This window comes from Alligator mississippiensis, chromosome 11 (genome assembly GCF_030867095.1).
Source record: "Alligator mississippiensis isolate rAllMis1 chromosome 11, rAllMis1, whole genome shotgun sequence".
In the NCBI taxonomy this organism is placed as follows: domain Eukaryota; kingdom Metazoa; phylum Chordata; order Crocodylia; family Alligatoridae; genus Alligator; species Alligator mississippiensis.
Genome location: NC_081834.1, coordinates 57,834,788 through 57,861,392, shown reverse-complemented (window position 1 = coordinate 57,861,392; position 26,605 = coordinate 57,834,788). Strand labels below are relative to the sequence as shown.

At 51.4% G+C, this 26,605-nt stretch overlaps 2 protein-coding genes across 7 annotated transcripts; both read right to left on the bottom strand.

Annotated features, from left to right (window-relative positions):
* Positions 1–1,327: 1,327 nt before the first annotated feature.
* On the bottom strand, positions 1,328–6,381 carry LOC109284090 (urokinase plasminogen activator surface receptor). 2 transcript variants are annotated; one of them, XM_059714359.1, is made up of 6 exons: positions 3,824–6,380; positions 3,445–3,579; positions 3,013–3,150; positions 2,417–2,560; positions 2,036–2,173; positions 1,328–1,883 (listed from the first exon to the last, which is right to left on the bottom strand). In XM_059714359.1, the coding sequence occupies exons 2-6, from the start codon at positions 3,575–3,577 to the stop codon at positions 1,669–1,671; spliced, it is 768 nt and encodes a 255-aa protein (XP_059570342.1). In that variant the 5' UTR covers positions 3,578–3,579; positions 3,824–6,380; the 3' UTR covers positions 1,328–1,668. The 2 variants fall into 2 exon arrangements, with proteins under 2 accessions (XP_059570342.1, XP_059570341.1); XM_059714358.1 differs by having other exon boundaries at positions 3,445–6,381.
* Positions 6,382–9,408: 3,027 nt separating this feature from the next.
* Positions 9,409–25,758, bottom strand: LOC106737554 (urokinase plasminogen activator surface receptor). 5 transcript variants are annotated; one of them, XM_059714336.1, is made up of 7 exons: positions 25,455–25,758; positions 25,089–25,211; positions 24,706–24,843; positions 24,231–24,374; positions 23,919–24,056; positions 18,344–18,458; positions 9,409–9,770 (listed from the first exon to the last, which is right to left on the bottom strand). In XM_059714336.1, exons 1-6 carry the CDS (start codon positions 25,714–25,716, stop codon positions 18,388–18,390), a joined length of 876 nt encoding a protein of 291 aa, XP_059570319.1. In that variant the 5' UTR covers positions 25,717–25,758; the 3' UTR covers positions 9,409–9,770; positions 18,344–18,387. The 5 variants fall into 5 exon arrangements, with proteins under 5 accessions (XP_059570319.1, XP_059570317.1, XP_059570318.1 ...); XM_059714335.1 differs by lacking the exon at positions 9,409–9,770 and adding an exon at positions 12,845–12,935; XM_014604979.3 differs by lacking the exons at positions 9,409–9,770; positions 18,344–18,458 and adding an exon at positions 22,566–23,725 and having other exon boundaries at positions 25,455–25,571; positions 25,668–25,756.
* Between the last annotated feature and the right edge of the window lie 847 nt (positions 25,759–26,605).

The following is a 26,605-nucleotide window of genomic DNA, read 5'->3' as shown; positions in this document are numbered from 1 at the left end:
CCTACTAGCCCCCTCGGTGCTTGGGGAGCAGGGCATCTCTATTGTAGGTCCAGAGGCACTGAAGGCTGAACTGACCAACATGGGTCTGGCTCTGCTCCTGCTAGCTCTTCTGTTGCAATGAGCTGTATCAGCCTCTTCACCAGTGCATTAGTGGGAGCCCCATTGCACTTGGCTCTGTCTTCCCCCATAGACATCGGGCTCTTCCAGACCTGTCCAGAGGGAATCACGACTTCCCTTATTCTGCCCCTGTCTGCGGATTCCGTACTCCTTCCTACCTCCGGGTCCTTGAGCCCTACGTACACCTCTTTCTCTGACTCCTGTCTTGTGCTGAGGAGTGCCAAACTTCCAAAAAAGGTGGTCTGTTGTTACTAAATGTAACAACCTGTATCGGTTCTCCTCTGTCACCCTTATTCTGTACCTCCTTTTTAGGACTGCTCTCCCTGAATATTATTCCTGCCTTTCAAATTTGAGTCCTCAACTTGTGCCACTTTATAGGGCATCAAGCTGGGTGTAATGGGGATAGGAGCTGCAGCTGGCTTTGAGGGGCATCAGGCTCAGTGTAACAGGGATGGAAGCTGCAGCTGGCTCTGGGGCTGTCAGCCTGGGTATAAAGGGAACGGGAGATGACGCAGGGTCTGGGAGGCATTGGGCTGCAGCTGGTGTACCCCTGCAGGAAGGGGAAATGCACAAGCCCCATGTCCTGGTCAAAGGCTCATTCATGTTCAACCCTGCACCCGACAGTGGGGAACAACAGGAGTTGGGTATCTGCCATGCACCATTCGAAGTGGCAGCTAAGGTGAATGGAAGGGATGGGGCTGGCACGCTGGGTTTCCTTGGTCTGCTGTGCACCAGGAAGGCCACGACGGTCTACCATGGCCTTGGCTGGGAAACCAAGGAGGATGACAAGTGCCTCGTGGAGGCCCCTGGGGAAGCTTTCACACCAGCAGCAGGCCCTGGGTGCGCTGGGCTGGCATTCAGTACACAAGTCAGGGCACCCGACAAGTCGGGCCAGGACCTTGGCCTGGCACTTGGACGAGGAGCCATATTTGCCTCGTGCCAGGCAGGTTGTCCTGGATTTAAGCACACAGCAGCCATTTTGGGCCACAATCTGGGCCTCGTGCTACCCAGCTCGTTCCGAGTCTGGATCCATGGTGCCCGTGTCATGGATGCCAAATCAGCCTCAGCCTACTAAGTGCTCCAGAGCTGGGCCTGCTGCAGCCATCTTTGACTGTCACCTTGGCACCATGGTAGCCAGGCTCTGGTCACGTGGCAGCCTGTTGATTACTCCTAATAACAATGAAACGTAATGATTACAACAGTCTCTGGGTTAAGAATTATATTTGTATTGCATTTATTAGTATTGTCTATTATTATTATTATTATTATAGGAATTATTGTGGTGGTTTTATTGTTAGAATTATTGTTCTTTTGTTGTTATTACTATGCTAATAACAATAATAGTGATGATGGCAATAAAACAGCAGCAACAGTAGCAATGACGGTAATGATATATTGGAGGGACACCTGGGTTCCCTGGAGCTGATTGTGCTCATGTGATTTGGAGCTCAGATAGCTGGGTTCTGTGAGTGTCCTGACACCTGGCTCCCCCTGGCGGTCAAATGGGCTCCAGCAGGTCCCAGTCCAGACCCCTGGGTTCTCCACCCCAACTCAGCTCCAGGCCCCCGCCAGCAGCAGCAGCAATGCCAGGGGCAGCATCACCGAGGGCAGGGGGTCCCAGCGGGGGCCTGTGCGGTTGCAGTGGCTCTCAGAGCAGCAATGGACCTTGCGGTTCGAAGGCAGCAGCAGGCGGTCCAGGGACTGCCAGGGGCGGCAGAGGTCGGGGCTGGCGCAGCCACGGAGTAGGGTTACCGGGTTGTTCTCGTCTGCGGGGCCAGAGAGGGGTGTCAGTGCAGGGACCTAGGAGCCTGGACGCCTGGGTCTCTTGGCAGGAAAGGGTGAGCTGGGGGTGGGAGCAGTGGGGGCTGGGAGCCCGGACCCCCGGGATACCCAGGGTCGTGGAGGGAGTGGTTCTCACCTGTGCTCTGGACTTTCACACACTGGTCCATGGCCCCCGTACAGCTCATGGTCGGCAGCTCCTGACGGTTGCACTCGCCTGCTCCTCTTTCCCTGCAGCTGTAGCAGAGCTTCCCATTGGGCTTCCCCCGAGGCACCTCTGTGTGTGGAGTGAGACGGGTCCATCAGAAAACCCAGGGGTCTGGGCTCCCAGCCCCTTCTGCTCTCATCCCACAGCCCCCACCCTGAGGAAACCCAGGCATCAGGGCTCTCTTTACCACGCTGCCCCAAGCCCCCAACCCCCACTCTGGAGAACCCTGGCATCCAGGCTCCCAAGTCTCCTGCTCTCACCCCCCAGCCCCCACTCCCTGCCCAGGGACCCCAGGCACCCAGGCAGTGTCACCAGCAAAGGAGCCGTTGTTGAAACCGATGCTGTGGCAGCGCTGCATGTGCACATAGGCCAGGTCAGGCCCTGTGGCAAGGGCCAGCAGCTCTTCAGAGGGCCCTCGCCACCTGCATGCCTTGTACACAGTGTCTCCCTGTTCCCCTGCCAGGACGTGGGGGAAGTGAGGCCACAGGGAAACTGAGGCATGGGCAGAGGGTTGGGAGGGGGCTAGGCTAGCATGCAGCATTTTGAGGAGCCCAGGCATGTGGGTGCCTACCCCCAGGCTCTCAGCCCTGACCCGTGCCCTGTCCTGAGAACCCAGGTGTCCAGATGCCCAGCCCCCCTGCTCTCACCCCTGCCACACTCCCCCCATCAGGTAACTCAGGCGTCTGGGCTCCAGAACCAGCCACTGTGGTTTTAAGCCAGCACCGGGCCTGCTACCTGCCAGGGCTGGTGAGGAACCCAGGTGTCCAGGCTCACAGTACCCACCAAACATCCCTTCCCCGTGTGGGGACAAAACCCACGTGTCCGGGCTCCCTGCACCCAGCGTGAGGAAGGAACCCAGAACTGCTCCCCCTCCTCCTGCAGGAGGAGCCCAGGTGTCCAGGCCTTACCAGGCAGCAGGCGCCGGGACAGCTGCAGACACTGGGCCTGGCGGCCAGGGCAGGTTAAGGTTGGGGTGTCAGGGCCGCAGGTTGAGGCAGATCCCACGCAGCTCTGACACGGGAGACGCCAGGCAGGACCTGGGTCACCTGTGGGGACACAAGGCTGGGATGTGGCTGGCTCTGGGGTGAATGGGGTGGGTACAACGGGGACAGGAGCTGTAGCTGGATCAGGGATGGGGCAGGCCTGAGTACAACAGGAACAGGAGCTGCAGCTGGATCTCGAGGGTATCGGGCTGGGTGTAACGGGGCTGAGATGCAGCTGGCTTTGGCAGGGATGAGGCTGGATATAACAGGGCCTGGAGCTGGGGGCTGGCTTTTGGGGACCAGGGCTTGGTGTCACAGGTGGGAATGCAGCTGGCTCTGTGGAGAAGCCATACATACGGATGTAGCTCCCATTAGTGCACAGGTCCGTGGTGCAGCAGAAGCTGGATCCGCTGAGTCCAGCTGCGGTGTCCAAGGGGAGCAGATTACAGGTCGTCAGAGCTGCGCAGCCCAACCGCAGGGCATTGTCCATGACTGCAGCAGGGGGAAGGAGGTCAGAGGTGAGCCCAGAGCCCAGGTGTCCAGGGCCTGGAGCAGATGGCCAGGTACCCCAGGAGGGACTCTTATCCGACTGGGACAACCCAGCAAGCCCTGCAGCCTCCCAAGGAACCCAGGCACCCAGGCTCCCAGGCGCCCCTGCTCTCACCCTCCAGCCCTCATTCCCCTCCCTGGGAAGCCAGGCATCTGGGCCCCGCTTCCCCAGCCACCAGGGTCTCACCTGGAGATAGGCTCAGCTGCTGCACCACGCAGGTGTTCTGTCCCGGCGCGCACGTCACCACCTCATAATCTGCCTGGCAACCGACTCCCCAGCCCAGCCCCTGGCTTCTTTACTTTTCATTCCATCCAGGAAGAGCACACACCGACTGCTGACACTTCCTTACCCTGACAAAGGGTTTGTGAACCCAAAAGTTTGCTTAATAACTATTCTCCAACTATTTGGGTTGGTCTAATAAAAGATATCAAATTCACCCAAGGAACCTTGCCTGCCAAGGCAGGCATTTTGGGCAGCGCAGGCCAGAGGCTGTGGGGAGATGCTGCTGATTTTATTGGGGCAGAGCTGGATGTAATGGGGATGGGAGCTGTGGCTGACTCTGGGAGGCGTTGAGTTGGGTGTAATGGGGATAGGAGCTGCACTTGGCTCTGTGGGACATCAGGCAGGGCATAATAGGGAAAGGAGCTGCAACTGGCGCTGTGTTGAGCTGGGTGTAATGGGGACAGGAGCTGCAGCTGGCTCTGCGGGGGAATGGGACCTGCTCACCAATGACGAGCAGCCTGAGAAGCATGGCCATGTGTAGGGCGGGCATCATGGCTCTTGTGTGCCCTCAGCACTGGTCTGTCTCTTATATGGGCACTGGGAGAGCCTATGGGAAGGCACAGGGTGACTCAGAGCTCAGGGAAGGGAACCCAGGGGTTCAGTCTGCAACCCCACCGCTTGTTCTAGGACACCTGATCCTACTTCCCAGAGAACCCAGGCATCCGGGCTCCTTCTCCCTGCTGCTGTCACCCACAAGCCCCCAATCCTCCCCAGAGAATGAGGTGTCTGGGCTCTTAAGCACCCCCACCATGCCAGGGGCACTGCTGGCAGGAATTGTCAAGGAGCAACTCTGAACTTATGCCAGGGCCAGGGCAGATGTGAAGACAGTCCCTGCCAGGGCAGGTAGAGAACCGAGGTTTCTGGGTGGGGAGAAAGCTGTGCAGCCTGCGGACATTCCCCAGTTTGCAGCATGAACCTGTACTGAGCATTGTGCCTAAGGGCTGTAAACTACATATTGGCCTCTTGCCTGGCCCTGGGATGTGGCTAGCTCTGGAGGGCATCAGCTGAATGTAACAGGGATAGGAGTGGTAGCTCACTCCGGGGAGGGGATCGGGGTGGGCATAATGAGGACAGGAGCTGCAGCTGGCTCTGGAGTGGGGCAGTGGGGTGTTTACTCAGAGACAGGCGCTGACATTGCTTTAGCCCTGTGGTTGGGGCTTGGGTTCGTTAACTGAGTAATTAACAAGCAGTCACTGCTCACCACCCCTGCTGCCAACACTGCCAGCGGTGTCTGTGGGGAATTGCCAACCCCTGATTGGCACTCACCACCCCCTCCTCGCCCCACCACTGACAGCACCAGCGGCATCTGCTGGAGCTCCCCCACTTACTGCTGTCGCGCTCCCACCACCACCAGCACCACCGTACTCCCCCAGCCACTGGGGGCACACATCCTTCATGGTTGTGGGACAAAATTGTCTTCTGCATAACTGACTGCAAGCACAAGGAAAGGGCTTCTGGAAAATCCCTCCCTCACCCTAGCACTGTCTGTGGTTATCTGCAGGGCAAAGGCTTTCACAAGTGCTCAGGCTTGAGTTATGCCTGGAGAAGGAAGCAAGCTTGCATACAGTTGAGCAAAAGCAAAGCTGCCAGAGCACTTGGCAAAAACAAAGCAAGCCATCAGTGAAGGTTGCTGCACAGGTGGGCAATCAAACTAAAGGCAGAGCTTGCAGAAGGAGTGGAAGCACACACAAGTCTCGGTCCTGCCTAGCTTTTGGAGAAACTTGTTACAAATGCTCTGAAGTGGACCACTTCGTGAAAATGTGTGCATCAAAGGGAGAGGCTTCAACATCTGCACAGAGTCAGCACCCTATATATCGATCGACAAGGTAGCTTTCACAGACCTTTGATAACCAGAAGGCCTGGTATAGCACAGTCATGATTACTGGCTTGCCAGTTGATTTTAAGTTAGCTACTGGAGCAGAAGCAAACACTATCCCAGCAGATGTAGCAAAGGCTTAGGGTTTGGGCCAAAGTACACAAGACTCCAGCTCATGTTGCATTGGTTGAATTTGGCAATGCACGCATCAAAGCACAGGATGCAATCATTGCACACTGCAAATCTGGTGCTAATGAATCTGATTTAACTTCTTTTATAACAGACAATCGTGACCCACCAATACTTGGCAGGGTGGCATGCACCACCTTAGACCTTATCAGACAAGTCCATGGAATGGCTCTGACAGCACCTGCAACCAAGGCGGACCTTCTCAAACTATACCCGGATATTTTTGAAGGTTTGGGCCAATTTCCTGGTACCCACCGCATCTGTGTCGACCCAGCAGTACCACCAGTTGTCCATGGGTGTAGAAAAATTCCCTATTCAACCCTAGGCAAGTTGAAGCCTGCCCTCGAAACGCTGGAAGCTATGGGAATCATTACGAAGGTGACTAAGCCCACACCCTGGGTTTTAGATTCATAGATTCATAGATGTTAGGGTTGGAAGGGACCTCAATAGATCATCGAGTCCGACCCCCTGCATAAGCAGGAAAGAGTGCTGGGTCTAGATGACCCCAGCTAGATATGCATCTAACCTCCTCTTGAAAACCCCCAGGGTAGGGGAGAGCGCCACCTCCCTTGGGAGCCCACAGGGCCCCTAAAAAATTTAGAAAATTAATATTAATCTGCCCTGGGCTGCCTGTCATGCGGCCCTTGATGGCTTGCTGAACCTCAGTAAGCAGCCCTCTGCCCAAAATAATTGCCTGCCCCTGCTCTAGGGAAAGGGAAGCCCTGAGCAGAATAATAATTGTGGTCAGCTGTGAGTAAATACACTGCCTAGCCCTGGGGTACATATATTTTCTCTTGGTTTTTACTTTCACTTTTGTTGGGATGTCAGTTGTTTATGCCCAGGACTGATTTTACTGAGGAGTGTTCTTAGGGTCCAGGAAAAAACTGGCTTCAAAGTAAAAAAAAAAAAAAGAAAAAAAAAAGATGATGATGAAGAACTATATATATATGAGTGCCTAGTGCCCCAGGGCCTTGCCCGCTAGCAGTTACCATTCCCTGTCAGTCATAGCCATGAGCAGATCTGCTTCTGAGTTCACCAAGACATCTTTCTTCTGAAAACTAGGACCAAAGGAGACCCTGAGGAAAAGATAAGACCCATGAAGAAATAGAACATTTGTTGGTGGCTGACATGTAGTGCATTGTCAGACCATCTGGTTAGTGGTGTAAGGCGAGGTTGGAGCCCCCGAGAAGATAACCCTCATATATCCTTGAAGTAAATTCTAAATAAAGGAAACACTTCCCAATACCAATAAGTGACAACAAGACGTGGCAGGTGAGGATAGGATGATTACCGCTGTTAGATGTTGCAAGGATAACATGAGTTTTTCCTCCAGGCACAGACCAGCTGAGTGTGAGATCTACAGAGATTTTGATCTTTGTCAGCAGATGCTGACGCAAGGTTTGGCTGGCATAGGCTATTACTAGGGCTGTACAAGGCTTTGGACTGTGCTTTGCATCTGGAGAAGCTTCGGACACTTTGGCCTCTGAAGCAGCATGTCTGGATCGAAGCACTGGCTTCGTTAGGCTTTCCAAAGCAGTTCGGAGCTTCTGAAACAGGTTGGAAAAGCCTCAGAGCTGCTTCCGAGATCCGGCTATAGGGTATAATGGGGAATCAATGAAATATCTATATCTTTGTTGATTTTTGCCTGATTTGGATGAAATTTGCAGGGATGGTAGCCTATGCTGAGATCATGAAGCCTGCTAAGTTTCAAGAAGATCAGTGCTGGGGTTCAGGGAGAACTGCACCCCAATTTCTTGAAAAACATTTGCAAGAGCCCGGCAGGACAAATTATGCTGAGGGGAAACCAGCACAGGTTCGTGGCAGGCAGATCGTGCCTGACCAATCTAGTCTCTTTTTATGACCAGGTTACAAAACGCCTGGACACCGGAGGAGGGGTGGATGTCGTATACTTCAGGAAGGCCTTCGATACGGTATCACCCATACTGGTGAACAAGTTAAGAGACTGTGACTTGGATGACTACACAGTCCGGTGGGTGGCGAATTGGCTGGAGGGTCGCACACAGAGAGTCGTGGTAGATGGGTCGGTTTCGACCTGGAAGGGTGTGGGCACTGGGGTCCCACAGGGCTCAGTCCTGGGACCGATACTCTTTAATGTCTTCATCAGCGACTTGGACGAGGGAGTGAAATGTACTCTGTCCAAGTTTGCAGATGACACAAAGCTGTGGGGAGAAGTGGACACGCCGGAGGGCAGGGAACAGCTGCAGGCAGACCTGGATAGGTTGCACAAGTGGGCAGAAAACAACAGGATGCAGTTCAACAAGGAGAAATGCAAAGTGCTGCACCTAGGGAGGAAAAATGTCCAGCACACCTACAGCCTAGGGAATGACCTGCTTGGTGGCATGTAAGTGGAAAGGGATCTTGGAGTCCTAGTGGACTCTAACATGAACATGAGTCAGCAGTGTGATGAAGCCATCAGAAAAGCCAATGGCACTTTATCGTGCATCAGCAGATGCATGACGAATAGATCCAAGGAGGTGATACTTCCCCTCTATCGGGCGCTGGTCAGGCCGCAGTTGGAGTACTGCGTGCAATTCTGGGCGCTGCACTTCAAGATGGATGTGGATAACCTGGAGAGGGTCCAGAGAAGGGCCACTCGTATGGTTAAGGGCCTGCAGACCAAGCCCTACGAGGAGAGACTAGAGATACTGGACCTTTTCACCCTCCGCAAGAGAAGGTTGAGAGGCGACCTTGTGGCTGCCTATAAGTTCATCACCAGGGCACAGAAGGGAATTGGTGAGGTTTTATTCACCAAGGCGCCCCCGGGGGTTACAAGAAACAATGGCCACAAGCTAGCAGAGAGCAGATTTAGATTGGACATTAGGAAGAACTTCTTCACAGTTCGAGTGGCCAAGGTCTGGAACGGGCTCCCAAGGGAGGTGGTGCTCTCCCCTACCCTGGGGGTCTTCAAGAGGAGGTTAGATAGGCATCTAGCTGGGGTCATCTAGACCCAGCACTCTTTCCTGCCTATGCAGGGGGTCGGACTCAATGATCTATTGAGGTCTCTTCCGACCCTAACATCTATGAATCTATGAATCTATGAAAGCAAAACTCATGTCACCCCTATGTGTTACAACACAGGGGAATGAAACTGGCAGGGATGTAACCAGTTCATTAGCAACAATTAACTCCTAGAAAGCCCCACACTAAAGAGAGGAAATAATCAATACACACAATCAACTGCCCCAAAACAGAGACAGTCAGTTGCACAAGGTGGCCCCGGATAGGATCTCTGACATCTGAAGCACTCGGATCCGAAGCCAGATTAAATAGCTGTCTACTCGCACAGGCCTAGCTATTACCCTTTCTTGGCATTCTCCAGCTCACGACAGCACAGCTCCGGCGCCCACGTCACGTGCATCCATAATCAACATGAAAGGTTACTAAGGGCCAGGATATGCTAGAATAGGGAATGGCATAAACCTTTGCTTGATCTCCTAGAAGGCATCTCCTCATTCATTCAAATTAACTTTACCTTGTTGGACAGTTTGTGCAAGGGGCTTGCAATGGCAGCAAGACCCACCACAAATCTCCTGTAGTAGGAGGCCAGTCCCAAAACGCTGCTCCACTCTTTCACATTTCAGGGTACTGGCCAGGTCTAATTGGTCTCCACTTTCTCTGGGTCTCAGCCTAACCCCTTGGTGGAGATTGCATGCCCCGAAAAGTTCACTTCCCTGCAGAACAGCTGACACTTGGCAGGTTTAATCTTCAGATTGGCCTCCTTCAGCCTCTCAAGCACAGCTTTCAGTTTCTGCAGGTGCTCCTGAAATGTTCAGCCTGTCATGATGATATCATCCAGGTAGACCAAGCAGGAGGTCCCTTGTAAATCTGCAAATACGATATCCATCACTCTCTGAAATGTACCAGGTGCATTGCACAACCCGAACAGCATAATGTTAAACTCAACAGTCATAAAATCATAAAAAGCCCCTTCTTAGTATAGAAGGCGATCTTAGTGTGGTGGGAGAAACCTCCCCAAGGTCCGTTGTCTAGCTGTAATTTGATTGACAGACAACGCGGGTAAAGAAAGACGGCTGTTTATTTGCTCGAGCAAAGACCATAAAGCCAGCAAAAGGCAAAATGGCCCCCCCTCAAGGGTGAGGCGATCTTTTATATTTTTTATAACAAAGCAAGACTATATGGTTAACAAAAAGCAATACTTGGGGCGGTGCTCTACAAATCTTTGTAACAGCATATTTCTATTAAGCTGAACTAGCACTTTTAAAAGCTAAAAGTTAAGTAACAGTAACATTATAATATGTTAGCAAAACCTTATACAGTAGAAGATACTTTTCAAGGACGCAACCAGTAAGCTTAAAACAATGGTTTTTCTGTGTTATCTTACTTCTTGCTGTAGCTGGTTTTTTTTAGCACACAGACACAGATTTACTTTTTAACTCAGAAAATGCTTGGTGCAGTTAAAATGATTACTTGACACAAGCAAAGGCCTAGCTACCATTCTGCCTTGTGGTCAGCTGCATTGCTAGGCCACAGGTCATGCCTTGTATTCAGCTGTAAAGCTAATACTTCTTAATAATCCAAATTATTGTAAACCTAACAGTATGCTTTCAGAAAACTATTCTATTTTAGGGTAATAACAAACCTGCGCACTACAACCCCCACTTTGTTCCAATTTTCCAGAGGAAATTTTGGAACACACTTTTAGGTATTTAACTTCTTGTGGGGTTAGGTTTTGATGATTGATGCTGGATATTTGTATAAACTGACCATACATTTTTACTTGCCTTTGTATAAACTGTTGTCCTAGAGAGCATAGACACTGAAAACAGCACAACAGGCAGATTATAGTTATAACAATTTTAATTAAGCTTAATATAAAAGGTCTAAGCCATCCTGTAAGGGAAGGCAACCAATTTGTGAGCCAACTAAGAGATGTATCTTTGGGGATTTTTGCTATATCTTCGGCTTTTTGGATATGGATAGCTGCATCATTGAGGTGGGTTTGTATTATTGTAAAAGAACTGTTAACCCAAACGCAACATTCTGGTCCGATAACTGCGCAAGCTCCCCCTTGAGCAGCGAGGAGAAAATCAAGGGCTATGCGGTTTTGAATTATCATTTGTTGGAGTTCTTCTTGGGTGTCAGCCAAGGCAGCAACGGCCTTCGAGAGTTCCTTGTGACCTTCACTGAATTTATGAGCCATGATTTTTATCACAGCTTGTAGGCGTAGTGTAAATCTTTCAAGACAAGCAGTGCCTACTCCTGGGAGTATATCTGCTAAAGAACACCCGACTAACACTCCTTTGGCAAGCGGAGTTTTTTGATATTTATCTACTATATCACGGCTTTCTTGCAAATACCTCTTGTTTCGCCACCTGCCCCATGGAAGGTGCGTGGCGAAGGACGTAGAGGGTTTTAGCATTGCCGGATAGCAGATACCTTTTCCTTTGGCAGGGATTTTATGGTAGGCGTGGGAGCCACAGACCCAGTATTGTCCTTTTAAAGCAGCGAGGTTTGAATACTTAGGAGGTATTCGGCCCCCGTTTCCTAATCCTAGCACCCCGCGTTCACCCTTTGGTTTAAAGGAAGGATTTGCAGTTCCATGGAAGAAGCATTGTCCCCGGGAGGTATCAGTGTACAAACAATACCACAAGGTATTATTTAAAGAGGAGATGGGGGTGCAGATAGGATTAGTGCCCTTAGTTAAATTTTTGCTGCTGTAGAAATCATTGTAAGAGCTGCAATAGGTAGGAGTTGCTGTGTTATTATTACGCCAGTCTCCTCCACTAGAACTAGTAAAATAGTGGTGACATATGCTTGTGCCTAAATTAATGTAGTCTGATACTGAGCAGTTTATATAGAAACACCAATCTCCAACAACAGGCTTTATTAAAAGGAACTCCTGCTGACTTTGGTCCCAAGCTTGGTTATTAGAGGGGTTTAAAAGTGACTTGGTGGGGCCCAAGGGGATGGGAGTCATAGGAATGCCTCCTTGAGTGTGGAGAGGAAAATGACTGCACACCCAACAGTCACTTTGGTTTTCTGCTTTAGCGGCTCTCTCAACGTATTGGAGGTACATATTATTATCAGAGATGTGGGCAACATTAGGTTTAAGAGTAGTCTTAGCCTGAGGAGACTCTGCAAATTGTCTGAAAACTGGGTGGCTAGGCTTTATACAATATTCTGTTCCATAAGTAGATACCTAAACTTCTGCTGAACTACAGCAATGTGAGGGAGGATACCAACGGGCAATGTTGACCTTCCCGTCTATATCAGAGAGTTCGATTGAATCGCTTATCCAGACAGGAAAACCTCGGGCACCAGGATTAGCACATCTGCAGCAACTGGCAGCTATAGCCGACCCCTGTGAGAGACTTATTTCTCCAGCAAAGAGAAAGATTAGAAATAACATAGTTATAAAAACCATATTATAACAAAAATCAGCACAGACAGTATGTACAACCCTGCAGCTCCAATAGCTGATCTTCTGGGACATGTTATAGTCTCAAAGTGCTCGGTTTCAGCTGATCCAAAAGTGTCTAGAGGATGCAGTACTTGGAGTTTGGTGCTTTCTGGGCTGGGCAGGACCCCAAAAGGGTGACAGTTCATTAGTGGACCTTGGTTAGTTTGAGTTTTATATTATCTAACGGGCTGCAGGTCCAGGAGGTGTTTGTTTTTATTTTTTCGTCTGCTTTTGGCTCACCCTTGTCGCGGTCAGGTGGGCGTGCGATGCTCCCGCGAAGTCCGCAGTCGTCTTCTTCTGGCTTTTCCTTTTCCAGGTCAGGGAAGCTCGCGTTGGAGCCGATCCTGAGCTCTGGTGAAACTTTTGTCTTTTTTGTACGAGTATAATGAATCCAGTTGTCCTTCTCTGCTACTTTTATGGTGGTGTGGGAGGTGAGGAGGACTTGATACGGTTCTTGCCACTTAGGTTTAAGGGGAGACCGTTTCCAAGTTTTTATATATACCCAGTCTCCAGGCTGGATGCGATGTGCTGGGACATCGGCAGGGAGGGGTTGGCTTAAAGCAGCATACCTATGGAGAGATTTTAACTGAGACTGTAGAGATAAAATATAAGAGGTGAGTCCTTTATCGCCTAAAAGAGAAGAAGTGTGAGCCGGTAGTAAGGGGAAATGTTGGGGAACAGGGTGTCCAAACAGCAGCTCGTAAGGGCTGAGCTTTAGTTTTCTCCTGGGGGTAGTTCTGATGGACATAAAGGCCAGTGGGAGAATCTTAGTCCATTTTAACCCGCTCTCAGCACATAGCTTTTTAATTTTTTGTTTCAGGGTCTGATTCATTCTCTCTACTTGTCCTGAGCTTTCTGGGTGCCAAGGGGTATGGAATTTCCATTCTATTCCTAGGCAGCTGGCCAGTGTTTTGTTTATGTCAGCAGTAAAATGCGATCCTTGATCGCTTTCAATGATACGTGGAGGACCAAACCTGGGTATAATTTCATTAAGGAGTATTTTTACTACTTGTTGTGTTGTAGCTCTTCTGGTGGGGAAAGCTTCTACCCACCCCATGAGTTGGTCAACAATTACTAGGAGGTTTTTGTACCCATTGTCTTTAGGCATATCAGCAAAATTTATCTGTAGTCTTTTAAAGGGAGTATAAGCCCAGGGGTGGGCCCCAGGGGGTCCTGATTTTTTTCCTTTGATATTAAACTTTTTGTATATACTGCAGTGTTTTAAAAGCCTTTTTGCTTCCTGGTAGACTCCGGGTACGTAGAACAGCTTGTTAGTGATAGTGGCAAGTTTTTTACAACCTAAATGCTCGCTTTGATGGAGTTGTTGCAGATAGGGTCTAAGAGCTGCTTTAGGTAACACTATCCTTTTATCTGGCAATCGCCATATTCCATCTTTTTCACAGGTGGCTCCTGCCGCTTTCCATCTCTGTTGTTTTAAAGGTGGTGTAGACTCATACATTTTTGGCTCTAGTAATATTCCCAAATATGCCTTTGACTGGGGAATTTGAGCTTGGAAGGCTAGGGCGGATAGTGGTTGTAAGGCTGCTGTTTGAGCTGCAGCATCGGCCAGGGCATTGCCTTTTGAGACTTGATCTCCCTTTTTGGTATGGGCTGGGCAATGCATTACAGCTATGGCTTTTGGCAACATTATAGCTTGTAGGAGATCATTGACTTGTTTAGCATTTGATATTTTAGTTCCAGAAGCTGTCATAAATCCTCTCTGTTTCCACAATTGTCCAGTGGCATGACAGATTCCAAAGGCATACTTAGAATCCGTCCAAATATTTACAGAGTGGCCCGATGTTAATTGACAAGCTCGTGTAAGGGCAGTAAGTTCAGCCGCCTGCGAGCTCAACTGCCCAGGCAGTGGTTCAGCTTCAAGTACTTTAAATGGAGTTACTACTGCATAACCCATTTTTTTAACTCCATTTACTAATTTTGAAGAGCCATCTACAAAAAAAAATCAAGTCAGGGTTGTCTAAGGGTAAGTCACTAAGATCTACCCTGGGTTTGTCTGAAAATGCTGCAACTTGAAGGCAATCGTGGGAGTCTGGTTCCCCGTTGCTGGGTAGAGGTAATAGAGTAGCCGGATTCAGGGTATTGCATCTCTCTATGACCAGGTTTGTAGCCATTAAAAGTGTGGTTTCATATTTGTTTATTCTCTGATGAGAAAAATGTTGAGTATTTTTCTGGAGGAGTAGGAGTGCTACTGTATGTGGAGCCTTTAGGATAAGGGGATATCCGAGGACTAATTCCTGGGCTTTCTCGACTATGGTTGCAGCTGCTGCCACTGCGCGAAGGCAGCCTACTCCCCCCTTTGCCACTGGATCTAATTGTGCAGAGAAGTAAGCTACCGGGCGTTGGGTGTTGCCTAAGGGTTGAGTAAGTACCCCAGAAGCTACTCCTAGTCGCTCATGGACAAAGAGCGTGAAAGGTTTTTGATAATCTGGTAGCCCTAGGGCAGGGGCAGAAGTTAAAGCAGATTTTATATCACTGAAGCTGCGGGCGGCTTCATGATCCCAAAAGACTGGCTCTTCTGCCTCTTTTGTAGTAAGCTGTACAAGTGGTTTGGTTAACTCTCCGAAGGCTGGAATCCAGGAGCGACAGAGCCCCACCATTCCCAGCAGACCCCGAACTTGACGCTTTGTTATAGGCTTGGGAATATTTAGGATAGCTTGGATTCTGTCATCACTCAGGCGTCTTTGGCCAGGCTCCAAAATGTGGCCCAAGTATTTAACAGTGGATTTATAAAACTGAAGCTTACTTGGTGACACCTTGTGGCCTTTGGCGGCCAGTGCAGTGAGTAAAATGATGGTGTCTTGAATACATGCTTCTGATGAGGCAGAGCATAAGAGTAAATCATCCACGTATATTAGGAGGGATGAGGGGTTAGGAAAAGTAACATCTTGCAAATCTCTGTGAAGAATTTGAGAAAAAATGCTGGGAGATTCTACATATCCTTGGGGTAACCTTGTCCAGGTCAGTTGAGAAGAACCCCAGGTAAAGGCAAAAAGATATTGGGATTCAGGGTGGATGGGGATGCTGAAGAAAGCAGAACAGAGGTCTATTACAGTATAAAAAGCAGTGTCAGAGGGTATTGCAGTTAAAATAGTATTGGGGTTAGGAACGACCGGGTGTCGAGGAATGACATACTTATTAATTTGTCTGAGATCTTGAACCAGACGATACATGGGTTTCCCGTCTGGACCAGGCTTGGGATTTTTACTGGAAGTATAGGTGTGTTACAGGGGGACTGACAGGGAATTAAAATTCCTTGTTTAGAAAAATCTTCAATTAAAGGCTTGAGTCCCTCAATAGCTTCTGCTTTCAAAGGATACTGGGGTACTTTAGGTGGCTCAAGATTGGTACGAATTAGAATTTTGACAGGATTTGCAGATTTTAGGAGTCCCACCGAGCTGGAGGTGAGGCCCCAAAGCTCTGGGAGTACCCTTTCTTGTAGAACAAGGGGAAGAGACTGCAAACTCGAGTCTTCTGTAACTGCAAGCACTGTGGCTATCATTGGGACCAGGGAGGACGGAAATGTTAGAATAATTCCATCAGGTGAGCACTGTATGGTGGCTTGTAGTTTGCAAAGAAGATCCCGTCCAAGAAGGTTAACAGGGCCAGTTGTTAGAAGAAAAGAGTGTTCTGCTGAGAGGGGGCCAATTTTTACATTCGTGGGTTGTGAAAATGAGCAACGGAAGGGTTTTCCCTCAATTCCCATAACAGTGACTTGTTTTCCACTTGGTGAAAGATGTCCTTTGGAAATACTGGAAAAAGTTGCCCCTGTGTCTAGCAGGCACTCGTAGATGTGTTCTCCTATCTTTAAGGGTATTAGGGGATCTTGAGCACTGCAGTTTAGGGTGACTTCTTTAGGTTGGACAGAGGATAGTTGCAGAAAGTGGCATGTAGAATCTCCCTCATCACGTCAGTCGTCACATTGGTTTTGAGCAAGATCTGGGGTAACAGTAGTGAACTGAGGGTTCTTGAATTTTTGATTTTCAGGGTTATCACTTGGGGATCTTTTTGGTCTTAACTTGCACTCTCTTTTCCAGTGTCCTTCCTGTCTACAGTAATGACATACGTTGGGCCCATACGGTTGGTAGGTACGATCTGGTGGCCTAGGCACAAAGGGCCTCGGGCCACGGGGCAGATTGGTTCTATAGGCATTTGTGGGCTGTATTACTGCTGCCAACATGCGAATGTTGGACTGATCTTTCTTTTGTTTTTTTTTCTTCTTTTTTTCTTCCCTTCCATTAAAAGTTTTTGTAGCAATGGCTAAGATTTCTGCCATGGATTTGCCCTCAACACCCTCAGTGTTATGTTGAAGCTTTTTTTTAATATCTTCGCTAGCCTGACTTATGAACACAAGTCTTAACACAGGCAAAGTGGCAGGTGTCTCGGGGTCCATGTTTTCATACCGACGTATAGCTTTACAGAGTCTTTCAAAATAGTCTGAAGGGTGTTCTTCGGGACCCTGAACAGTAGCTGTCACTTTGGACCAGTTTGTAGTTTTATCTCCTGCTTTCTTTAATCCTTCTAAAATGCTGTCTTTCAGCATTCGTATTGAATTTTGCCCCCTTTCCTGATTGTAATTCCAATTCGGATTTTGCCTGGGCACGCCATTAGGCATGGGGTGGTTTTCATGGGGCTGATCGGCTAGAAATTGGTCAGTATGGCGTAGTGCTTGAGTCTTCTCGTCCGTAGTTAAGAGGCTTTCGAGAAGCTGCATGACATCTGACCAGGAGGGGTTATGAGTCATGAAAATGGTTTTGAAGCGTTTTAGAACTACTTCGGGATCATCTCTGAGCCTGGGGGTGTTTTCTTGCCAGTTTAAGAGGTCTGTGGTGGAGAACGGAGCGTGTGTCCAGTGACTGATAACTTCTCCACCCTCGCCAGGCACAGGGTATTCTCTTAGAGGTAACTGAAGTGCAGGCTTAGACAATTTTTGACGAGTGCGATTTGAAATCGGAGTGGAACTGGAATCTGGAGAGGGATCTCTAGATCCCTCTCCAGATCCAGGACTCGGGGATTCCGAGAGACATTCGAGGTGATGCCTCCCGAAGACTTCCCAGTCCCTCGGCCAGCCCAGGGGCAATGTTTTGGGGTTCAAACATTTGGGGTGGTATCAATGGTAGGTTAGGGGGCCTAGGCATGGGTCTGTAATCATCTTCTGAATATGACGGTGGTGCAGCAGGTTTTGGATATAGAAGGGGAGCTAACAGATTTGGAAAAGGTGCAGGGGTCTGGGAAGCTAAAGGTTTTAATTGCTTGCTAGCAACGTTGTCCCATAAATACCAATAACTAATTTGGCCAGGGCGGAGGTCCTCCAAGATCTTTCGTAAGGCAGCCAGGCGATTTAGGTCAAATGATCCATTTTCTGGCCATTGTCTTCCCAAATCTAACTGGGACGTATAAGACGTCCAATTAGTTAAACAGAGTTCTGCCATACGAGACTTGGACAGTTCCGCCCGTCCCTCCAAATGTTTCCAATTCTTAATCATAAAATCAAGGGGTGAATCAGGAATAACTTTCCCTAAACCGGAACCCATGATTATATCCAAGCACAAGCAGTCTTATTTCCCTAAGTCCTACCTGCCTAGAAGCTGTTTCATCCACGTATAACAACCGGTGTTCTCGGACCCCACTGGCTTTCTCCGTGAGGAGGGGCGTCTTGAGTCCGAGACCCTAGTCACTGGCCGTTATAACAGCATTTCTACCTTATATCTGTGTCTTTTGCCTTTCGGCGAGGCTGCTGGCTCTATCAGCGTTTAAATCAGCAGACAGATACCCTCAAAGACTGCTTCCAGAGACCTCTAGAGGTAAAACCAGAAAACCAGAAACCAGATAGAAACCAAAAACATACCTGACCTGAGGTACTCGCCGGTACCGTTCCTTTACCCGACTTGAGGATCCCGCCTTATTGGTCCTGAGGGGACCGTCCACCTCCCGAGACTAACCCAATAGGTGAACTCACCTGGTGCGCGCCGGGGTGTTGGGGGATGGAGGTCTCCAAAGGCGTCAAGCTAGACGAGTCCCATCTGGGGTGCCAAATTGTGGTGGGAGAAACCTCCCTAAGGTCCATTGTCTAGCTGTAATTTGATTGACAGACAACGCGGGTAAAGAAAGACGGCTGTTTATTTGCTCGAGCAAAGACCATAAAGCCAGCAAAAGGCAAAATGGCCCCCCCTCAAGGGTGAGGCGATCTTTTATATTTTTTATAACAAAGCAAGACTATATGGTTAACAAAAAGCAATACTTGGGGCGGTGCTCTACAAATCTTTGTAACAGCATATTTCTATTAAGCTGAACTAGCACTTTTAAAAGCTAAAAGTTAAGTAACAGTAACATTATAATATGTTAGCAAAACCTTATACAGTAGAAGATACTTTTCAAGGACGCAACCAGTAAGCTTAAAACAATGGTTTTTCTGTCTTATCTTACTTCTTGCTGTAGCTGGTTTTTTTTAGCACACAGACACAGATTTACTTTTTAACTCAGAAAATGCTTGGTGCAGTTAAAATGATTACTTGACACAAGCAAAGGCCTAGCTACCATTCTGCCTTGTGGTCAGCTGCATTGCTAGGCCACAGGTCATGCCTTGTATTCAGCTGTAAAGCTAATACTTCTTAATAATCCAAATTATTGTAAACCTAACAGTATGCTTTCAGAAAACTATTCTATTTTAGGGTAATAACAAACCTGCGCACTACAACCCCCACTTTGTTCCAATTTTTCAGAGGAAATTTTGGAACACACTTTTAGGTATTTAACTTCTTGTGGGGTTAGGTTTTGATGATTGATGCTGGATATTTGTATAAACTGACCATACATTTTTACTTGCCTTTGTATAAACTGTTGTCCTAGAGAGCATAGACACTGAAAACAGCACAACAGGCAGATTATAGTTATAACAATTTTAATTAAGCTTAATATAAAAGGTCTAAGCCATCCTGTAAGGGAAGGCAACCAATTTGTGAGCCAACTAAGAGATGTATCTTTGGGGATTTTTGCTATATCTTCGGCTTTTTGGATATGGATAGCTGCATCATTGAGGTGGGTTTGTATTATTGTAAAAGAACTGTTAACCCAAACGCAACATTCTGGTCCGATAACTGCGCAAGCTCCCCCTTGAGCAGCGAGGAGAAAATCAAGGGCTATGCGGTTTTGAATTATCATTTGTTGGAGTTCTTCTTGGGTGTCAGCCAAGGCAGCAACGGCCTTCGAGAGTTCCTTGTGACCTTCACTGAATTTATGAGCCATGATTTTTATCACAGCTTGTAGGCGTAGTGTAAATCTTTCAAGACAAGCAGTGCCTACTCCTGGGAGTATATCTGCTAAAGAACACCCGACTAACACTCCTTTGGCAAGCGGAGTTTTTTGATATTTATCTACTATATCACGGCTTTCTTGCAAATACCTCTTGTTTCGCCACCTGCCCCATGGAAGGTGCGTGGCGAAGGACGTAGAGGGTTTTAGAAATTATTGTAAACCTAACAGTATGCTTTCAGAAAACTATTCTATTTTAGGGTAATAACAAACCTGCGCACTACATTAGCTCTGTCCTCCGATTGCACTTACACCTGCCAGTACCTACTAGCCAGGTCACGGGCAGACAACCATCGGGCTCTGACCAGATGGTCCAGCATATCGCAGAGGCCATGGAATGGGGTTGGCCCCCCGGGCCATGGCCCAACCAATGTTTAGCATGATGATTCAATCACAGACCCGCTCCCTGGCTGCCTCCTTCCCTCTTTCATATGCTCAGTGGCAGCTGTGCTCCACCCTCCCTCAGCCCCGCCAGAAGGGAGGAGTGACAGCCCCCTGCAGCCAATGCACCAGGCCCTGCTCCAGTGCATTGGCACATTGGCTGCAGGGGGGTGTCCCTTTTCCCTCCCGGTGGGGCTGCTGCTGTGCTTGTGAGGGAGGGAGGCAAGGAGCAGGGCTGTGTTCGAATAGCCATGCTAAAGGGTGGTCGGGCCATGGCCCGGGTTGCCCACCCTGTTTCGCAGCCTCTGGCATATCATCAATGCAAGGCAAGGGGTAGGCATCTTTAACAATAACATCATTCAGTTTCTGGTAATCCACACAAACTCACACATTGCCACCTTTCTTATTGACTAGCAGCACAGGGACATGCCATGGGCTGGCAGAGGGCCTGATAATGCCACTTTCCTCCATCTCTTGTAGTTGCTGATCAAATTCTCTTTGGAAATGAATGGGTACCCTTTGTGGCCCCTGTTTGTCAGGTCTGGCATTGCCTGTGTTGATCCGGTGCTTTGTCAGGCCTGTCCGGCCCAGATCCTGGTCCCCCAGGCTGAATGCACTGGCGTACTTCAGTAGCTGCTCTTGCACTGCCCCTACTTGCTCTGGCTCCACGCCACGATGCCCTAACTTGAACTGGCTGCGCCTCGGACAGCACTGTTTTTTTCCAGCGGGGTCTGCACCCCGCTGCACTCGGGATGGGTGGTAGCAGCACCAGGAGGAGTTTACAGGGGGGGCTGCAGCCACTGCAAAATACAGGATAACCCCAGCTGCCCTCTCAGTGCCTCTGCTGCCTGCCCCGAGTACAGCGCGGCCCAGCCCCCACCAGGAAGAGCCTGGCGCAGCCCCAGCCCCAGCTCACAGGTGTGGGAGCATGTGCCCCACATGTCCCCACCCATGCAACCTCCTGCGGGCCCCGGGGTGTATCGGCAGTGAACGGGCCCTTCTCCCCTGCCTGCTTGTTTCCCTGCCTGAATTAACACCTTCTGTCTGGGCAGTCGGGTCACAGCCCCCGCACTGCCAGCACCCCCGCTGTCTCGTGATGTAACCCCGGCCGCCGTGGGCCAGGCTCCCAGCACCTGCTGCTGCAAGTCCCTCAGCATTGCTCCCCTCCCAGAGCTGGAGGGACCCAGGCGACGGGCTGCCCTCGCCCCTTCCCTGAACCAGACAAGCCTTTTGGAGCCCCCGACTGAGCCGGGCACCTGGCAGCCATCACTGCCCCTCCAACCAGGGCACTGGGTTACGATGGCAACCTAGTTGTCCAGGGGGTGGGCACCTGGCGGCCATATTGGGATGCCCCATTGGCCTCCTGCCAACCAGGTTGTCTGGGGCTTGCGTGCGCGGTGGCCATTTTGGGCACCGTGCTTACCTCATGGAATCCAGGTTGTCCAGAGTTTGAGCACACGGCTGCATTTAGGGACACCATTGTGGGGGTCATGCCAATGAGGTTGTCCGTGGTTTGGGCACACGGTTGTTTTCAGACATACTCTTGGCCTCACGCCAAGCAGGTCAGTCAGGGCGTGGGCCTGTGACAGCCATATTGTGGACACCATATTGGTGTCAAGTCAAGCAGGTCGTCCAAGGATTTGGCAGGCGACAGCTATGTTGTGGACACCATATTTGCCTCATGCCAGCCAGGTTGTCTGGGGTTTGGGCACACGATGGCCGTTTTGGGACACCTTCTTGGCCTTGTGCCATCCAGGTCATTCAGGGTGAGCCTGTGGCAGCCATGTTGTGCACACTACATGGGCCTCAGGCCAGCCAGATTCTCCATGGCTTGGGCAGCCGGCAGCCAATTTGGGATGCCGTATTAGTGTTGTGCCAATCACGCTGTCTGGGATTTGGGCACAATGGCAGCTATTTTTGGTGCTCTATTTACCTCATGCCAACCCAGGTGTCCATGTTTTGGGCACATGGCAGCCATTTTGGAACGCCATCTTGGCCTCATGCCAACCTGCTCATTCAGGATGTGGGCCTGTGGCGGCCGTATCATGGACGCAGGATTGGTCTCAAGCCTACTAGGTGATTTGTAGCTGGACCTGCGGCAGCCATGTTTGAATGTCACCTTAGCACCATGGTAACCCGGCCATGGTCATGTGGGAGCCACGTTGATTACTGCTAATAATAATGAAATGTAATGGTTACAACTGTCTAATGCATTTTATTTGTATTGTATTCATTAGTATTGTTTCTGTTGTGGTGGTGGTGGTGGTGGTGGTTTTACTATCATTATTGGTCTTGTTTTGTTGTTATTATTAATGCTAATAAGAACAACAACACTGATGATACCAATTAAACCAGAGCAACAGTAGCAATGACAGTAATTATATTTTAACTCCTGGGATCTGTTCATTAGAAATGACCCATCAATCAAGTACATGATGACTTTTGGAACAAACTTCAGGCTCCTGATTCATTGATTGACCGACAATTGCTCAATTGACAGCCTGACACATTTATTCAGAGCACAAGACTCGCTTTCTCCCAGCCGCCTACAGAGGAACAACAATATTTCTTTTGAATTTTTAGGAACGATCGTTCCCTGCAGAATCCAGGTCACTCCATGAGCGCTGGTAATTAATTATTTGACCTATAGGAGACATGATGGGCTTTGTCCAGAGCCTGGATTCAGGGGGAATGAGATACCAGGGATATGAGAGGTACATCCAGTGCCTTGCACCAGGTTTGGGGGTGGAAGGCCCTGATCCTTATCCAACTAAACAGGTGACCCATTGCTCTGGCAGGGATCTGGGCCTAGAGATCCACTGGATTTCCAGAGATTCCCCAGCCATAATCCCCTCTGCTGCTTGCAAGGGGGCTCCCAAAGGGGACGTGCACTACAGTGCCAACAAGAGGGGCTACTAGCAAATGAGGGACCCCCATGGGCAGGAGGAGGTCCTCCAAGGGCACGACCCCCCTGACACCTCTGCACATGCACCCCCTCCCCCATGATGGGCACAGGGGTTCACTAGCAGGGGGAGGGGGTTGATTTTGGCCTGCTAATGAGGAACTGGGTCGTTAGGGGGAAGGACCTGGCCCCAGGAAACTGGCATGGCAGGATGACAGTGTTTATGGGGCAGGGAGTCAGAGTTGCCCCTCCCAGGGGCATTTCAAAGGCTCTGTTGCTCTGATGGGCCAAGATGGAGGGGAGGGGGGCATATTATTTGGAGGTTGTGGTGGTTGCTGCCCCCTTTTGGCCACTTCAGAGACTTTGGGCCATGCAGAGGGGGAGGGGTTTTGGGGGGGGGGGGTGAATGGGCTCACGTGATTTAGAGCTCAGATACCTGGGTTCGGTGAGTGTGTCCCGGACACCTGGGTCCCCCTGGATGTTGGACAGGCTCCATCGGGTCCCAGCCCAGACACCTGGGTTCCCTGCTCCCCTCTTAGCTCCAGGCACCCCCAGCAGCAGCAGTGCCAGGGGCAGCAGGGGGGCGGGCACGTGACGCTGGCAGGGGGGCTTCATAGTTGCAGTGGTTCCCGGAGCAGCAGTGGACCTTGCGTTCAAAGGGCAGCAGCAGGCGGCCCCGCGGCTGCAGAGGGCCACAGAGGTTGGGGGTGCCGCAGCCACGGAGAAGGATTGCAGGCTTGTTCCAGTCTTGGGGGCAGAGAGAGGGGTGAGTGCAGGGCCCTGGGAGCCAGGACACAAGGGTCTCTTGACAGGAAAGGGTGACCTGGGGGTGTGACTTGGGGGTGGGAGGCTGGGAGCCTGGACTCCTGGGTTTCCCTGGGTCATGTAGGGCAGGGGCAGGCAGGGCAGGGCAGGCAGGGCGAGGGCTGGGGGGGCTCACCTGTGCTCCGGACTTTCACACACTGGTCCATGGCCCCTGTACAGCTCATGGTCGGCATCTGCCGACGGTTGCACTCGCCTGCCCCTGTGTCCCGGCAGGTGTAACAGAGCTTCCCATTGGGCTTCCCCCGGGGCACCTCTGTGTGGGGAGCGTGGGTGGCCGGTCAGGAAACCCAGGGGTCTGGGCTCCCCGCCCCCTTGGCTCTCGGCCCCCATCCCGGGGAACCCAGGCATCCGGGCTCCCAGCTCTCCTGCTCTCACCCCCCAGCCCCCACTCCCTGCCCAGGGACCCCAGGCATCCGGGCAGCGTTACCAGCAAAAGAGCCGTTGTTGCAGCCGGCCCCGCGGCAGCGCTGCACGTGCACGTAGGCCAGGTCAGGCCCTGCAGCGATGGCCAGCAGCTCTTCAGAGGGCCCCTGCCACCCACATGCCTTGTACATGGTGTCTCCCTTCTCCCCTGCCAGGATATAGGGATAGTGAGGCAACAGGGAAACTGAGGCACAGGCAGGGGGTTGGGAGAGGACTATGCCGGTGTGGGGCATCCTGGGGAACCCAGACATCCTGGTGTCCACCTCCTCAGCTCTCACCCCTGCCCCACTCCCCCCATCAGAGGACCTGGGCGTCCGGGCTCTGAACTCAGCCACAGTGGTTTTAAGCCAGCACCGGGCTTTCTACCTGCCGGGGCTGTGGGGAACCCAGGCGGCCGGGCTCCCCCACCGCGTGCAAGGAAGGAACCCAGAACCACTCCCCACCCTCTGCCAGGAGGAGCCCAGGTGTCCGGGCCTTACCAGGCAACAGGCGCCGGGAGATCTGCACGCACTGGCCCCGGGGGTCGCCACAGGTGACAGTCGGGGAGTTGGGTCCACAAGTGGTGGCAGATCCCACGCAGCTCTGACACGGGGGACCCAAGGCAAGGCTTGGCAGGCCTGTGGGGGTACAGGGATGGGACGTGGCTGGCTCTGGGGGCTATCAGGCTGGGTACAATGGGGACAGGAGCTGCACCTGGATGTAGAGGGCATTGGGCTGGGGGTTACAGGGCCAAGATGCAGCTGGCTTTGGAGGGGATGGGGATGGATGCAATGTAGGAGGAGCTGCAGCTGGCTCTGGGGGAGTGGAGGGCTGGGTGTAAATGGGCCGGAAAGTGGCTGGTTCTGGGGAGGGCCATACGTACTCATGTCGATCGCTTTGCACAGGTCTGTGAAGCAGCAGGTGCTGGTTACGCTGAATCCTGCCTCAGTGTCTGAAGGGAGCACCTCACATTTCCTACAGCCAACCCGCAGGGCATTTTCCATGACTGCGGGAGCGGGGCAGGGAAGAAGGTCAGAGGTGAGCCCAAAACCCAGGTGTCCGAGGCCTGGAGCCGGTGGCCAGGTACCCCAGAAGGAACTCTTTAACTGACTGGGACAACCCAGCAGGCCTCTCAGAGAACCCAGGCATCCGGGCTCCCAGCCGCCCCTGCTCTCACCCTCCAGCCCTCACTCCCCTCCCAGGCAACCCAGGGGTCCAGGCCCCCCTTCCCCAGCTTCCGGGGTCTCACCTGAAGTCAGTCTCAGCTGCTGCACCACGCAGGCGTTCTGTCCCGGCACGCACATCTCCACTTTGCCCTTGCAGTTCCCCTGCCAGGGCAGGCATTTCGGGCAGCGCAAGCCAGAGGCTGTGGGGAGATGCAGGTGATTTTGGGGGTGCACAACTGGGTGTAGCAGGGACAGAAGCTGCGGCTGGCTGTAGGGGGGAGGCAGGGGCCACCCACCGGTGACCAGCAACCCGAGGAGCATGACCATGTATAGCGTGGGGGTCATGGCTCTGATGTGCCCTCAGTACTGGTCTGTGCTGGGCAGGGCACTCCTTGCCTGTTATATGGGCACTGGGAGGGGCTGTGGGGAGGGGGAGGTACCAAGGGCACCGGGTGCCTCGGTTTGCATCTGGAAGGAACCCAGGCACTGGGCTCCTGCCCAGCCCCTGTTCTAAGACACCAGACCCTACTTCCTGGAGATCCCAGGTGTCAGGGCTCCTGGTCCCTGCTGCTTTCACCCATGAGCCTCCAATCCCTGCCAGAGAACCAGGCGTCCAGGCCCCCAGCCCTTCTACTAGCATCCGCCACCCCAGGGGCACAGCCAGTAGGGGCAGGAGCGGCTCTGTACTGACCCCGGGGCCAGAGCAGACATGGGGACAGTCCCTGTCAGAGCAGGGAGACAACCCAGGTGTCTGGGTGGGGAGGAAGCTGTGCAGCCTCTGGGCATTTCCCAGTTTGCACCATGACCCTGTACTGGGCATCGCGCTGAAGGGCTATAGACCATATATTGGCCTGTCACCCAGCCCTGGGATGTGGCTGGCTGTGGAGGGCACCAGGCTGGGTGTAATGGGGACAGGAGCTGCGGCTGACTCTGGGGTGGAGCAGTGGGGTGTTTACCCAGCGACAGGCATTGCCATTGCTCTATCCCTGCGGTTGGGGCTCAGGTTCGTTAATTGGGCAATTAGCAAGCAGAAGTGTTGTAAGTGAAAGTTCCTGCCCCCCACCCCCCACACACCCACCCACACACTCACATCTCAGTTGAGGCTCCTGTGACATGTGTCCTACTGGAAACAGGGGTGACAACCCCAGGATGGGAGTTGTCCCAGATTGCAAAACCCCCTGTCCATTCTGGAGAGGGGAGGGACCCTGGGTGTCCTGGCTGCCCACACCCCTTC